Source organism: Talpa europaea (assembly GCF_964194135.1).
Source record: "Talpa europaea genome assembly, chromosome: 11".
Lineage (NCBI taxonomy): Eukaryota > Metazoa > Chordata > Mammalia > Eulipotyphla > Talpidae > Talpa > Talpa europaea.
Genome location: NC_140078.1, coordinates 80,901,865 through 80,918,674, shown reverse-complemented (window position 1 = coordinate 80,918,674; position 16,810 = coordinate 80,901,865). Strand labels below are relative to the sequence as shown.

At 35.9% G+C, this 16,810-nt stretch overlaps 1 protein-coding gene across 15 annotated transcripts in view; it reads right to left on the bottom strand.

Annotated features, from left to right (window-relative positions):
* The window catches only part of CLASP2 (cytoplasmic linker associated protein 2), a gene marked incomplete at both ends in the record, with an annotated part of 141,077 nt that overhangs the window by 98,075 nt on the left and 26,192 nt on the right, over positions 1 to 16,810 (bottom strand). For all 15 annotated transcript variants that reach the window (XM_084248203.1, XM_084248207.1, XM_084248183.1 and 12 more), the window contains one exon: positions 10,535 to 10,605. In XM_084248203.1, the coding sequence (XP_084104329.1) occupies positions 10,535 to 10,605 (71 nt within the window). The remainder of the gene's footprint in view (positions 1 to 10,534; positions 10,606 to 16,810) is intronic.

The window sequence follows — 16,810 nt, the reverse complement described above, 5'->3', positions numbered from 1 at the left end:
GCTGAGGGGAGCAGCAGGCAAGTCAGGAGAGGTCTGCTGCACCATGTGGGTAGCTCCCTGGCCGCGGGAAATTGAACTCTCGAACTCATGCTGCAGAGGCTGCGGACAGCTTCATAGGTTGCATCTTAAACCCTTGCGCCACCAGGGAGGCCCCATTTGCCCTTTTCTTTAAAGGAGCCCTTTAAAAATTCAAGACCTTCAATAGTTCAATGAAGTTCAATCATTCAAACCATTATTTGATATTAAAAAAAATAAGCAGCAAGATAGTTCAGGATCACATAATACTGAACTTATTTAAATAAGTGAGGTTCATAAGGTTTATTTAGAATCTCACAGTATCTAGCCATTTCACGTACTTAAATTTTCAAAAGAGCTACAGATTGATCATAACATGTCAAGAACAGGAACTATAACATTTTACCCATACAAAGAAAAAATGCAAACCTTTTCTTGAAGATTTAGGTTCATTAGCAACATCATATCTGAGGATATGTCTATACTGGTGACTAATACCTTTAATCCACATGGGTCCATTTCAAGAAGGTTAATATTACTAATCTTAGTGCCCACAGCATACTGTCTACACTGCTGCTGAACATCAAATATTTTGTCCCTTGTAATTTACTTTTCCTCCTTATAGACTCTTTATTCCCTTATTGCTCCTAAAAGAAAAGTTTAGTCTTTTTGCCAGTAAGCTAAAAAGTTGCTTTCTTTCAGTGATTTACTTTACTAAATCCTAGTGTATCATATAGGACATTCAAGGTTCTGGAAGAGGAGAGATTTATTCAGCATTAATTTCTTATTATTGTTCCCTATCCCAAAACTAGCTACATGTAAGTTTGCAGCAGTCCCAGAATGTTTACCGCTATAAAGCCAAGGTTATATTATCACTTGTATATATTTTTTAAAAGATTCATGTTTGGAATAGACTATGTTGAAATGTTTGAAGTTTAGAAAGGCTATTGCAACAAAAACGTATGTCTTTCCAGCCATTGTGCAGCATAACAACAAAAGGCCAAATTCCTCTTAAGCGCTGTTGAGGCAGATAGCAAGGCTCAGTCACATAATAATCCTACAGGTTTTTTAACTCTATCTGGTTTGAATGCCTAGAGCTACTTCACAATCATCTGAATGCTTGTTTTTCATACTCTTGTGTAAGAATAAAGACAACTAAACAAAAAGACACCTGAAAGCCTCTCACAACTCTTTATAATCATAGCACTTCACACAAGTCCAAATTTGCCAAGAAGTAAAACTAATGAAATCTTTCATATGGTCTTGAAGTTAAGCTTATATAACAAATATATTCAATGGCCAGAACATATAAACCACAAGTATGAATACACAACAAAAAAGTCAAATAACCAAAAAGTTGGTTAAGGATGCCAGAAAGCAATCCCCAGAAAAGGAAACACAACCAACCAAACATATGAAGATAACTAATCTCATTAGAAAGCAGAGATGTTTTTTAAAGTGTGAGCTATTCCATCCATCTGATAGGTCTTTTTTTTTTTTTTTAACGATTTATTTATTTATTTATTTATTTATTTATACAAGCACTGGGTACAGTCAGAAGTGTGGGAGGGTGAGAGAATTCACCAGAGCCAGAGCGGGGAGCAAAGTAGGCAGAAGGACCGAAGTACACTGCTGAGGGGAGCAGCGGGAGGCAGGAGAGGTCTGAGTGCCATGTGGGACCCTCCTCCGGTGGCTGGGGAGCAGCTGGGGATCGAACTGATGCTGCAGAGGCTGCAGGCAGCTTCGCAACCCAGCACTCAACTGCTGCGCCGGGGAGGCCCTGATAGGTCTTTTTTTAAAAGATTAACAAGACTGAAAATAAAGCAGGGACTGTTGGTAGGAAGGTAAGTCGTAATGCCTCTTTTTAAGAAAATTACTTACAGCTAACACAAATGAATAAAAAATTTTGATCCAGACATTCCATTTCTAGCCTATTTTAAGAAACACATGTGTGCACACATACACATGACTTGTAAAAACTGTTTATTTGAGAAATATTTAGAAAAATTATATATGATCAATCCATGAAATTCCATAAAAGAAGAAATAGTTATGATACATTCCTACTATGAAATACTATGCAACAGTTCAAACAAATTAGGCAGTCACACATAATGACACTTAAAAATAAAATCCCTAAGCCTGCTGAGTAGACGTAGTAAATGGCAAAAAATACCTTTAGAAAGATATCATTCATGTAAACACAGCCAAGACAAAATCATGTGATACAAAACAAGTTATTAAGTTTGATACACAGTAATTGGTATAAAAAAATAAACTCCATGCTACTACTGTTCATCTCTGTTTATATTTAAGCTCAGGACTTGGAGGTAGCTGAGAGGATTTTTGCTTTATCTGTATTTTTGAACTTTGAAAAGCAAAATATATTTGTATATTGTCTGCAATTAAAAATAAAATAACACAGTTTATGAATAGTGTAATCCATATTTTCACAAGATTGTAGCCTCTCTATGTAAGAGAGACTAATACAGAGAAGTATATATAAAAATGCTAAGAATTATAAATCCCAAGATAACCTGTTACTACACACATACAAATGTACCTGTAATGTTTAGAATTTTTACTTAGTGCTCGCTTTGGCAGCACATATACTAAAATTAGCATCTTTACTTAATAAAGGTGTATTACTTTATCAGTAAAATCCAATGAAAGTACTTACATTTTAAAGAAGAGAATGAGCAGGAAGGTTACCTTCTGAGATTTACCAGAGGATGTTACTTTCATTTTTTAAATCAATACATTCCTAAACACTCAATGTATTTATTACTCAAAAAAAGAAAACAACTAAATAAATGTACATTGATAGCCGCTGAACCTAAGATGTTTTAAGAAAGAAAGAAAATCTGATTATAACTCAAAGCAAAGGCAACACTTAAAGATGACTGCTAAGGTTAAAGAAAGAAACTTGCCAATGCCCTTAAGTGTATGCACATTTCATTAATTTTGATGGCTTCGGGCTTCTGCCTTAAAAATTAGTTATAATTTTATTATTCATTTCTATAAGGGCATATATAACAGTAAAATAAATTCTTGGAATAAATGGTAACAATATGCAAAACCCAAATCTACTATTGTATTTCCATTAACATGTACATAATAGTTTAAGTGACTGCTTACCAATAACATTATTTTGGTACATTTGCATCCTATTCATCATTGTCCCAAAGGGACAAACTCCTTAGAGAAAAGTCATTATGTAGTCTAAGGAAGGCTGAAACTGTAGAGTTAAAACTCCCAAATACAAATCAGTCTTCCTTAAGAACCTAGTGGAAAAACACACAAAACATTTTTGAGGAAGTTCAAATTTTTCATATATATCTCTGGTGGTGATGCGATTATAAAGTACACCTACAAGAATCCTAACAAAAGGTTTTATAATTTAAAAATTCACAAGTATTAAGTTTTATGAAGGGCAATATCAAATGCACTTGAGGCTCTAGATAGGTCCTGGTTTGCTCTCTGTGCCTGAATTTGGGGTTTATAATTATAATCTCAGCAAGACTTGGCTTCCTAGTCTGCGGAATGGAAATACCAAAATAGTCATTACACTTTACAGAGTTACATGTACCTGAAGAGTTAATGTATACGAATACACTAAAGTGCTTTGGAAAACTATAAAGCACTATAGAAATATGTGCTTTTAAAATTATTCTTATTACAATAAAACAATTAAATCTAATTATTTAATCAAATTACACCCTATGTAGAATTTACGAAAGACTATTTTCTGGAAAACTATTTACTAGGGATACTGACAAATCACAAGCATGTTAATTAAAATAGTGTCCACGGCAAGCCATTTTGCTTCCTTACTTTATTGCCACAGAATTCTACTTGTCACATCAACAAGAAAGACGTCAAGCTAGCTAACCAAATCTTGCTGCCCAAATCTGACATTCTTCCAAAGGCCATGTTCTCTTTCCACAGCTTTTGCATATATTTCATGTTTCTTCCAATATTCCTTCATATCCCTCACCAAGGACTGGGGACTTGCTTGGGTTCCAAGGTAAATTGTCACCTTCTATTTGCCAGATCCCATACAGACATATCCAGTAGAAAAAGATACCAAATGACAAGTAAGGATACACGTGCATACATGCACACATGAATGTACATAAATATACACAAAGTGCCCTTCATCCTTCAGAGAGAAACATATTTCTTACACAGCAAATGATCGTCACTTTAAAAGGAAGTGTACAGCACAAGCAAAAGAAGAAAAATAAATCTTACTCACCATCTCCCATAGCCATTCAGATGGTCCAGGGAGCTCTCTCAAACCAAGAGGTCAAACAGCAGAGCAAATAAATGCAGCTCAGAGCCTGCGCCACTGGGCTCGGCCTGCAGCCTGCAGACACCGGGAGCACTGTGTGACCCAGGCCGCGCTGCAGCTCTGCACCGCAATAGCCAACAGCTGCTACTCCACTTCAAAATAAAAGTCTGGGGTCTTGCTGAAAACCCTCGTTTATTTGGCAGAGTCTAGAAGAGCTTGATCAAGATCATTCTTAAACTGCGCATTTACGGCTAGATACAGGTTATGATGTTTCTCCTTGTACTTGCTGCCTGAAATTTAATGGAAGAAAAGCTCTGGGAGCCAATAAATGCCATCCCACTGGGGGACTTTTAATGCAATCATCAAAACACAAGGCATGTGTTCAGCAATCATTTTCTGCTTCCCTAAAGATATCCATGTAATCAGTAGCAATCACATGATCTGATGGATTAACTGGTTTGTGCCTTTTTAAAAAGGTTTCATCCTTTTGTTGTTAGCTTTTAAAATTTACAACAGAAGATTGCTAGAAGTGCACAAACAGGAATAGCCCAGTTTCCATGATTAACTACGCTCATTATGCAGGAAGCATTTCTGGCTGCCGTAAACAAATCACGTCAAAGGCAGCCCATCAAAGACTGCTCTGTGTGCGGACAGCAGGGCCACACGGAACAAAGCTTGCTTCTGGTGGAGACAGAACCCAACCAGTGCGCAGCTGCAGGGACGTGGAGCAACCTCCATCCAAACTACACAACCATCAGCACATTGCAAGCTCAGAGAAGGCCCTGAGGCTCATGATCACAAACAGATAATGTTTCAAAATCAACCTAAGAGTTGCTTTTCCGCCAATAGGTATGTTCTAAACATGGGAAAAAAAAAAAAAAAAGACTGTAAGTTCTCTTCAGACCTCTTATAAGCCAAATATCAAGGAAATTTCAAATCCTAATTTCTATGCTTTATTTTATACCCAGTTTCTTGTCACTTCTTCTTTTCTTAGCTATTGTTTCAATCAGAGAAACAGAAATATTTAACAATAATTATAGGCCAAATACTGCATTAGGTCCCACATACACACTAAACAAATCAGAATTATTCATAATTTTTCACAGCAAAAGAGAAAAAACTTGCAGTCACAGCTACTAATGCTGTTGATGTTTGCATTTGTTAGTATAAAAATGTCTAGAAAGCTCCATGAACAATAGGGACATCAGTACAATAATGGATAGAATTAGACTTTTAGCAGTAAATTCCATGTATACACATGTTGATTCTTAATGATGCACACCTGAAACTTACATAATGTTATAATGCAATGTTACTTTGATTAAAAAAAAGAAAAGAAAGATTCCCATGACGATATCGGCTCCTGCCTTAGCCACAGGAGGCTTGCAACTTTTCAGTCTTTTTCTTTCTAAACTGCTGGTGTTGCCTCCTTTCAGTTATGATCTGATTAATTTTAAATCCAGATTCCCTCTAACAGCAGAGCTAATTCATTAGCGATTCCACTAAGTTATATTATAATATGAAAATAAGTCAGTTTTGAAAAACCTCAAGACAAGAAAAAAATGCAGTGTATTTCTCACTATTCCCAAACTAAATATGCTCAGATATTTGATAATGTTATTTGTGTTCTTGAGTGTCCTGAACTAAGGCTAGAGAAAATCAAGACAATCCAATCAAAACTTCGAATATAACACAGATATGGCAATTATGAAAGAAATCAGACAAAAACAAGAGAAGTTATGTAACAGGATATGCATAAAGAGAGAAGTAAAGAAGAGAATAAACAGACTTTTGAACAATAAATATAAGCAAGATATTAGACCATGTTACTTCCACTGATCATATCTCTATCCAGTCTAAAACCTTTCCTCCTCCCAGAAGTCTATCAAAATTCCATGGTGGGGTGGTAGCATACATCTGAGGATGTGTGTACCTATTCCCCTAGATCATATACAATGTTGTAAACCAATGTTACCTCAATAAAGAAAAAAATAATATGCTTTTTGGGTACTGAGGTGGGGATTTACTGGTTTTGTTCCCAAATGAGCTGCATATATTATCTTTATAATTAGAGAAACATACAAAATACTTTTTTTAAAAAAAAAAAAAGATTTATTTATTTATACAAGCACTGGGTACAATCAGAAGCGCGGGAGGGTGAGAGAATTCACCAGAGCCAGAGGGGAGAGCAGAGCAGACAGACTGATGAAGAAATACACTGCTGAGGGGAGCAGCGGGTGGCAGGAGAGGTCTGTGCACCATGTGGGACCTCCTCCGGTGGCTGGGGAGCAGCCGAGGATTGAACCGGCACTGCAGAGGCTGCAACCCAGCGCTCAACTGCTGTGCCACCGGGGAGGCCCCCAAAATACTTTTTAAAGCAGAGAAGTTAACAGTGTAAAATGTAAAAAAAAAAAAAAAACATCAGCTTAATTGTACGTACATTTGATTGTGCCTACCTGTGAGTACACAGTTTCTAAAATATGTTTAAGAAATAGTTTTGTCACTTGCATTATTATTTGTTTTCAAAAACATTATTTACATGTTACCATATTCCAGAAATGTAGAATTGTGAATTTTTTTAATAGTAGCTATCTTGAGAAATTAAATTAACTTTTGGAATTAAAACCCTGTTACACAAAGCAAAGAGAGAGATATAAACAAACCTTTGAAATCCGACTACAGAACTGATGCTATAAGAAGTGGGGTGGGGGTGGTAAAGGGAGTTGGGGTCCAATATACTACAATGGAAAATTACTGGGGCTTTGGTGGTGGGTGTTTTAAAAGAACGTAGTTTTACAGAAGTTTGAACCTATACCCCTAAAATACAATGTCGTAAACCAATGTTACCTGAATAAACATCTTTCTTTAACCCTGTTAAAACAAATGAACAAACAAGAACTCCTCCCATGTCCTATATGGCCTAAATATTATGGTTCCTAATTACTCTTCCATCTCAAACACCATCTCCCTTCGAACCTATCCCTAGACCTTATTGAACCCATCATTAATTACTTACCATCTCCCTAGGCTATTTACTTCACTTAATGATTGTTCAGATGACAACTTTCTAGTTACAATACTCTTAAAAAGTTATACAACCTTTACTCCAAAATCTGTTTTTTTGGTTTTTTTCTTTATTTTGTAAGAACATGATTTTTATTTTGTAAGAATATGATTTTTATGTTTCATTCCTGAACACTCTATTTGATGTTTCAGTATTATAGATTCAAGTCAAGAAATACTAAAAAAATTTTACTTACTATAATAGTTTCTATCACTGAGTATCATATGGAACAAATCTGAATGCCATTTTGGGTGAACCCACAACATTTTGGGTGAACCCACAACATTTTGTACTTTGCATACATCCACCAAATGAGAAAGAGAAGAGGTGTATCCTCAATGGCTTTTCAGTTATTTCTACAAGTTTTCATAACTGACTCCTTTGTCCTAAAAAGTTTTCTTGCACTATGATTTTATCTGAATGCTTTAGTTTGAGTGAACAATAAGAATGAGCCAGCAGGATTGAAAATTTTGTGGGGAAAAATTATGCAGAAATAAAAAGGAAGTTGAAGAAACTTTCCTTATATTACTTTATGTACAAACTATATTGCCTTCAAATTGTTACTTCACATTTTCTTGTTTTCTGTAATTTCATTTAGTAGCAAGAATTTTAGGAATAATTTGAAATTTCATTAAATTCAATAAACAAACAGTAGTTGTATTTCTTCCATTACCCACTATAATTACTCTGTATATCTATTTGTTTACTTGCTTATGATCTATTTCTAACACTAGGAAATAGGCTCCTCAAGGCAGGAACTTTTAACTATTTTCTTCACTGTGACTGATCTAATTTACATCTTAAGATCATTCTCACTTCTGGGTAGAAAATAGATTCCAGGACAAACACGGAACAGAAGTCTATTTCAGTGATCTAGGTAAAAAATAAAAGAGACTTGGGAAATTTTAATAGTAGAAATGGGAAAATATTAGCCAATTTGATATACACTAGGATTTCAGAGGTAAAAATGACTGAATAAGCAGAATGGTGTTAACCTGAGCTGTTGAGGAGGACATTGAATGAGATGGGTAAGCTGGGGAGTGAGGGTAGAACAGATTTGAGAGAAAGGAAAAAACAACAGGATTTCCCTTATTAGACATCTGAAATGTCATTAATGCCAAAGGCAACCAAATCTATAAGGAAGAAATGAACAGGGCTAGAACCACACTTTTAGGGATCACTGGCAAATAGTTATTATTCAAAGAACTTGGGCTGGATTAGATGTGAGAGAGGGAGACGGGGGAAATTATGGGGGATGGGGGAGGAAAAAGGACAGGGGCAAAAAAAAAGAGAAAATGAGAATGAATAAAGACAAGGGAGAAGAGCAGTCTGGGCTCTGGCATCTGTCAACATGATAGATGAACTTCCCTCTTCTAGTATCTTCCTTTATTAATTAATCCATTTAAGTATTTTTCAATGACAACATAACTATTATCAAAAACACAATAACTGGGCCTCCCCTGGTGGCGCAGCGGTTGAGCGCTGGGCTGTGAAGCTGCCCGCAGCCTCTGCAGCGCCGGTTCGATCCCCAGCCCCTGGCGAGGGTCCCACATGGCGCGCAGACCTCTCCTGCCGCCCGCTGCTCCCCTCAGCAGTGTACTTCGGTCCTTCTGCCTGTTCTGTTCCCCACTCTGGTGAATTCTCTCACCCTCCCGGGCTTCTGACTGTACCCAGTGCTTGTATAAACAAATAAATAAATATTTTAAAAAAAAAACACAATAACTAATTTCTACACACAAATACATACATATCATAAAATTTAATGTTCACATTTGACCATACTTGCAATATTCATAACATAACCTCTAAAACAAACAAATAAAAAATCTCTGAAGACTTCTTCCAAAAAATGAATGCCACAAAACTATTATCCCTTACTATTTATGGAGTGATAAGAGAAAAATGGAAGCTAAAAAAGAAAGGGAACAAAAAAGCTTCTGCTTTGAAGATAACAGAAACAACTTCACAAACACAACAATGATAGTACTTCCAAAATAAGATATATCCAAATAATATCTTAAATTTATAATATGCATTATACTTTTTCCTTTGAGTTGTTTTCTTTGAGTAAAGAGTTTGAAATACACAAATGAGAATGTACCATTAATGGTAAAAAAAACATGTCTTAATAAATTTTCACAACTCTCAATCTTCTTTGCTGTTTCTGGTTTCTGTGGAAATGGAGAGAGGTAACTGCTGGAAAAATAAGGACAAGGTACTTAAAACACTTTCTATTCAGAGAAGTGGAGTGAGAAACAGCTGGTAGTCAGGGTGAGGACTGGTAGCACCAAAGTCAATTTATGCTTCTGGAACTAAGTTTAGATTAGGGGAGACACAATCTTTATAACAGTAATTTCCCATTTTATCTAATTTCCAGAAGAACAAAAAGGTTCAATCTTGGTTTAAATAATTATATAAACATCTACTTTTCTTATTACTTGATATATACAACTCATAAACCAATTTTTTTCTTTAAAATCATTTAAATTGCTAAACAAACCACACTTTAATATGAAGCCACTATTCTAAGGGATAAAATCATACAATAGCTTTGAAAGTAGAATATACTCTTAATATTTAGTGAATGAAGTCTGGGTAAATGCTACCCAATAAAACCAAACACAATTTAGAAAGCTTACAAAAAGGAGAACAACTACCCAATAAATGCCACACACTAACTCCCAACCTCCCTGAGTTCCAACATGGTCTCATTCTAACTGAGAAGCCAAAGATGATTATGTTGGAAGTTCCTAAATCTATCTTTTCACCACTATCATCACTGATGATCTACACAGGGGAGTAACAGAGTGAATCAAGCCCACAATATAAAAAAATTACTCTGGGAATTAAAACATTGTTTCATGCATGGAATATGGGAGGCAAAAAGGTCATCATACCTTCAACCTAAAGATAGAGAGGAAGCAAGAGAACAGTATCATTTTATACAATTGGCCCATTATGAAAACTTCACTTACTCCAACAACTCAGAGTATAGGTAATGATCAACAATAGGATGTATATCCTAAGTTTCAAGTCACAAAATCATACCTGCTGCTGAGTCAGTGACATAACAGCTAAATTTAAAGCATGTTATATTCTCTAAAACTTTGCTAAATAATCTTATAAATGTTTAAGAACTGGAATAACTCAATTACTCTTACCTTTGCAGACACTCAAAATCATACCGCCCGAATTTTGCACTTCATCAAATTTGGCAAATATCATTTCTAATCTGGGAATAAAAAATAAATTTTTGTTTGTTTTACATGCAAAATTGTTCAAATAGAAACAACTTCCTTCACAATTTTCTTGAGAAAAAACAATTCCAGGAATTCAGTGAGTTCTCCATATAAACTCTTTTTTTATAGTTAAGTCACTAGGGCCTCCCCTGGTGGCGCAGAGGTTGAACGCTGGGCTGCGAAGCTGCCCACAGCCTCTGCAGCGCAGTTTCAATCCCCAGCCACCAGGTGAGGGTCCCACATGGAGCACAAACCTCTCCTGCAGCACCCACTGCTCCCCTCAGCAGTGTACTTCATCAGCCTGCCTGTTCTGTTCTCCGCTCTGGCTCTGGTGAATTCTCTCACCCTCCTGCGCTTCTGACTGTACCCAGTGCTTGTATAAATAAATAAATAAATCTTTTAAAAAAAAAATAAGTAACTCACTAACAGGAGACACAAAGCCTCTCTCCCTCTTCAGTCAAGAGAAGCAGTCAAATACAGGCAGCACTCTGACACTGGCAGGCATATTTGTGAAAAGTTACATTTCCCACAAAGCAGTTTCACATTTCATCATAAAATTTTTTCAAAGCCATAAAAAATATTTACTTGCAACATTACAATAAATATACTCAGTCACCAAGACACTTTTCAAAAGTACATAAAATCATGCTAAGGAAATTTAAGGCAAAAAATATTAAAATGTCAGAAACTGAAGTGATGTTCATGTGACTGAAAACCTGATGCTTTCCCTATTAATCTATTCTCATTCAACACCAATTCCAAGAGTACTACTGATTTTATATTCAGATACTTTCTACACTTCTATCATTTTTTTTAGTTAACAGGTGTTACTTATTACAAAAGCAATGAACACTCACAACAGAAGGAAGAACATTGTCATGCTGTCTTTAATTGTCTAATATTTTGTCTTATCCTTATGTGTGTCACAATAGCATTTCTAAAACTACAAGTAAGCCCTTGCTGCACATTCTTTCATTTCCTACCTATAAACTGAGAAATATAGTTCTGTTGTGGTCTAAAATAATTTACCTTATTTGAAAACTCTCTAGGAATTCATTGTAATGAGATTTCTGAACTTTAACCTCACCTCTTATCCTCAATATGTGCAACAATATTCACACATCTGAAAGCACTTTAGTCAAAAGACACAGGTCCTGTTGAACTGCAGAGTAGTATATTTCAGAGAGTTGACCAGACACTAGGCGGACTACCCAGAGACAAGATGTGGAGAAGAAACATGGGAATTCAAAGCTGAGACCTCAGAACGAAGACCAGACGAACCAGAAACAGAAAGGAGAGGATTTAGGAGAACTCTTTGGGGAAAAGGCAGAGTAAGATTTAAAAGCATCAAATTAACACTCAATTACAGAACAGGAAAATGGGATAGGGAACTAAGGACAGAAAGCTAAGAGAGAAGACAGGAAAAAAAGAGAGAGAGAGAGAGAGAGAGAAGATAGGGCTGGTAAGGAATTTAGGCAGGATAGATAAAATATACAGCAAGGAAAGGACAGGTGCAACTCTAATGGGCAGAGGCATCAATTGAAATACTAGGGAAATACAACACTAATAGATCAAAAAACAAACAAAACAAGGAAAAATGGATCAAAGTGGAAGACACACACAACACTAATAGATCAAAAAACAAACAAAACAAGGAAAAAGGATCAAAGTGGAAGACATCATTCAAGGTTGTGTTGGGTTGGGCTAGGAAAAGACACAGGGATGCTAACCTCATAGCCTTTACCTTGCTGCCAGCCCTTACTTCGTTGTTTATACTCTTCCATAACTGTCCTGTTCTCTCTCATCTGTCTTCCTTTCCTTCTAACACTACTTTCTCACATTATCAACTTTCAGGCGACACACACATATTTTGGTATAATGATAAAATTTTAATTTCCTGTTTAAAATTTTTATAATGAGTTACGTTCACACCTTCCTATCTTACTTTGGTCCTTCTGCCTGCTCTGCTCCCCGCTCTGGCTCTGGTGAATTCTCTTACCCTCCCGCGCTTCTGACTGTACCCCGTGCTTGTATAAATAAATAAATCTTTAAAAAAAATAAAATAAAATAAAAAAATAAAAAAATTAATACAGTATACTTTTCTTTCTGTGTGGCCTTTTCAAGCATCAAATATAAAAAGTTCCATATAGCTACTTAAAAAACAAGCTTATTCATAACAGAGAATCATTGCACATATAATCTGGCAGCAAAGAAACAAAGAAACACCTTAAGAGCTGATAGAAGAGACTAGGATCTTTTAAACATTCGGGAAGAAAAAAATTAGGAAATTCAAAACAGATGCTGGATTGTCTAAAAGATAACACTTAGGAGGCCAAAGAACAGAACTTTAGAATCAAGTCCGAAGAGCAATCACAGTATCTCACAATTTATCTTATTTTAAATATCAGCTTCACTGAGATAAAAGTCACATACACATACAATTCACTGCTTTAAAGTACACAATTCAATGGTTTCATTATATCCAAAGTTATGAAACTATCATCATGACCAATTTTAGAACCCAAAAAACAAGCAAGCCGGTAGCCATTAGCAGTCACTCTCCATTTCTCCCAATTTCCTAGCAATCACTAATTTTACTTTTTTTCTACAAAGTTGAGATATGTGGCCATTTCATATAAATGAAACCATACAAAATGCTGCCTTCTATGACTGCCTTCTTTAACTAGTAATGTTTTCAAGGTTCAGGTATGTTATAGCACATTTCAATCATTGCTGAGCATTTAATATTACATTGTATATAAACACATTGTTTATCAACTGATGGGCATGTGGGAATATGGGATATTTCTGCTTTTCGGCTATTATAAATAATCATAATGCTATTATGAATACCTATGTACAGGTTTTTGCATGAACATGTGTTTTCATATCTCTTGTTTAGGAGTGGAACTGCTGGTCATATGACCTATGTTTCCATGTTTAACTTTCTGAGTAAATTCAAATTATCTCCCAAAGTTGCTGTACCATGATGTTGAGAACAAATGCTAGTGAAAAAAGGGAAAATTTAATGCACTGATCAGCTGAAGAAATGGGTAAAGCAAATTTCATTTATATTTCACCTTATAGAAGTTTTAGAACTCTTTAATAAAAATATATCCAGTATTTCCAAGATTCAAAATATTACCTATAAAATAAAGAGACCATATACTAAAACAATAGAAATTATTATGTATGCTTATGAAAGCACAGCTCACCACACCCTGTATCTATGCAGACTTCTTCCCACTCCCACTACCTTGCATCACAGAGAAGAATGACACAAGCACAGTATGTTGGAAAGAATTATGGAGAAGGAGTCAGGAAGCCTTCAGCTTCTCATCAACTGTTTGTCACTGCTCTGAGATTCACAGTCTTCACCTGCCAAGTGGCTAGCTACTTTTAAGAGGGAGAAGTCATAAATAAGAATGGATAGGGTTAATAAGTCATTGGTTATTTCAGTAAGAAGATTAACATATAAGTTATTCACACATGATAAAATCCCAATGAGGGGGCCTCCTGGTGGTGCAAAGACATGACCAAGAAAGTAAAAAGACAAGTTACAGGATGAGAGGAGATACCTGAAACATATATACAGAGCTGACAATGAGCTTGCATCTAGAATATATTTTTAAAAGCTCTTCCAATCAAATTTTTTCATGATAACTCTATTTTTTTTTCAAAGATCCATTTATTTATTTATGCATACAAGAGCTGGGGTGTAGACCAGAGGTGCAGGGTGGGTGAGAGAATTCACGAAAGACAGAGAAGGGAGCAGAACAGGCAGATATACCGAAATACACTGCTGAGGGAAGCAGCGGGCGAGACAAGCTCTCCTGTCTGCTACACAATGTGGGTCACCTCTCTGGCCGGGGATCAAATTTGTGCTGCAGTGGCTGCAGATAGTTTCATAGTACTGCGTCCTAAACCTTTGCACCACCAGGGAGGCCCTGACAACTCAATTTTTTAAAATATGGGCAAGAGACCTGAAAAGACACTATCCAAATGGCTGATAAATAAATTAAATGGTGCTCCTCTTTATTAGAAATCAGAAAAATGCAGACTGCAGTCATGACAATACATGCACCAGAAACCTAAAGTTAATATAAAAAAAAAACTAATGCTGTAAAATATTGGCAAAAATGTAAAATAATATGAACTTGCCACTCTGGAAAACTGTCAATCTCAGCTAAAGGCAAACATATCTCATGGCATGACAATCCCACTCTTTGATATATGAACACCAAAGGCATACACAAAAATATCACTCCTATAAACTACAAATTTAAAACAGTTCAAAAATCCACTTATAACATAAATTCATAAAGCATAACCTATTCCTACAAGCGAAACTATACAGCAATGAAAATATACAGATAAGGCTGAATCCAACAATCCAAATGGATCTTAAAAAGACAATGTTAGCTGAAATAGATATGAAACAGTACAACATCATTCCATTTATATAAAATTTAAAAATAGACAAAACTAAACTGTGGTGATACAAGTCAGAACTGTGGTTTACTTTTGGGAAGGAGAGAAAAGGCAATGATTGAAAAACAATTTGGGGAGTCTTCTAGGATACGTAATGCCCTACTTCTTCATCTATGTGATGACTGTATGGATGTATTAACTTTGTGATAATTTACAGAGCTGCATACTTATGGTGTATACACTTTTCTGTATGGGTAGCATACTTGAATAAAAAATTTAAATACTTTAAAATTTTCAACATAAAATTTAAAATATATACTGTAACATATACTGTAACATACATACACAATGTCTTTCACCCACATTAAATATAGAATTTACTCAAATGAAATTGTTGTTAGCGCTGGAAGTGGAAAATGACTGAAGTAAACAAAATGTATATCTACTGGACAACCTTATTATCTTATTACATGGTAATTGAAAAAGCTGAATTTGATGAGAATTAGGGTCATAGAACACACTATCTCTTATCACAGTCTTGCTGTCCCTTGACCACCTCTCTTCCTTCACCAAAAATCTGATCAAGTCTCTAGATCCAGCTACAGGATATAAAGCAGAAGAACCTATTAAACCACACCATGGGAAAGGGACTAGCAGTCCATATGGAAATATGGACTATGGAAAAGTTTACAGGATAAACCATCCAACTCACTCAACAAATAAAAGTCAAGGGAGGAAAAAAGTGTTGGGGGTATATAAAGATTTTAAGATTCAACGTGTAAATGTATACCTCGAAAACATACATTGTTGTAAACTAGTATTACTTCAATCAAAAAAAAATTATTTAGGGGCCTCCCTGGTAGCACAAGGGTTAAGACACAACCTATGAAGCTATCCGCAGCCACTGCAGCACAAATTCGACTCCTGGCCAGCCAGAGAGCTACCCACATGGCGCAGCAGACCTCTCCTGACTCATCCGTTGCTCCCCTCAGCAGTGTACTTTGGTCAATCTGCCTGTTCTGTTCCCCACTGTGTCTGGTGAATCCTCTCATCCCTCCACAATCCCCACGCGTGTCTCTGGCCTGTATCCCAGCTCTTCTATGCATAAATAAATAAGTCTTAAAAAAAAAATTTAATTTAAAACAAGACTCATAAAATTTATCAGCTGATTGTCAGATTTTTTTTTGGATTCTGATTCAAACAATTAAAAACCATACATACTTATGAAATAATTGGAAACTTGGATTCTTACTGGATACTTGATATTACAGAATTATTTGTCAAAAAATTTAAGGTGTGATTATTGTGGTATTGTTGGTGTGACTAAAAAATATTTTTTTCCTTAGAAACATTAAGTTAATTACAAATGAAATATTACACGTAACTTGCATTTGTTTCAAAATAGTACAGGACCTCCCTGGTGGTGCAAGGGGTTAAGTTTCAGCATCTATGAAGCTAGCAGCAGCAGCCACTGAAACATGAGTCCAATCCCCCATCAGGGAGCTAACTCACATGGCACAGCACATCTCTCCTGTCTCACCTGCTACTCCCCTCAGCAGTGTATTTCAGTCAATCTGCCTGTTCTGCTCCCCATTCTGTCTTCAGTGAATCCTCTCACCCACCCCCCTGCACCTCTGTCCTATACCCCAGCTCTTGTATGCATAAATAAAATAAATTTAAAAAAACAGAATAGTACAGGACAAGCAAAAACAATAGCAAGCAAAAACTTGCTATTGAGCACTGCTGAAGCTAAATAAAGGGTACATG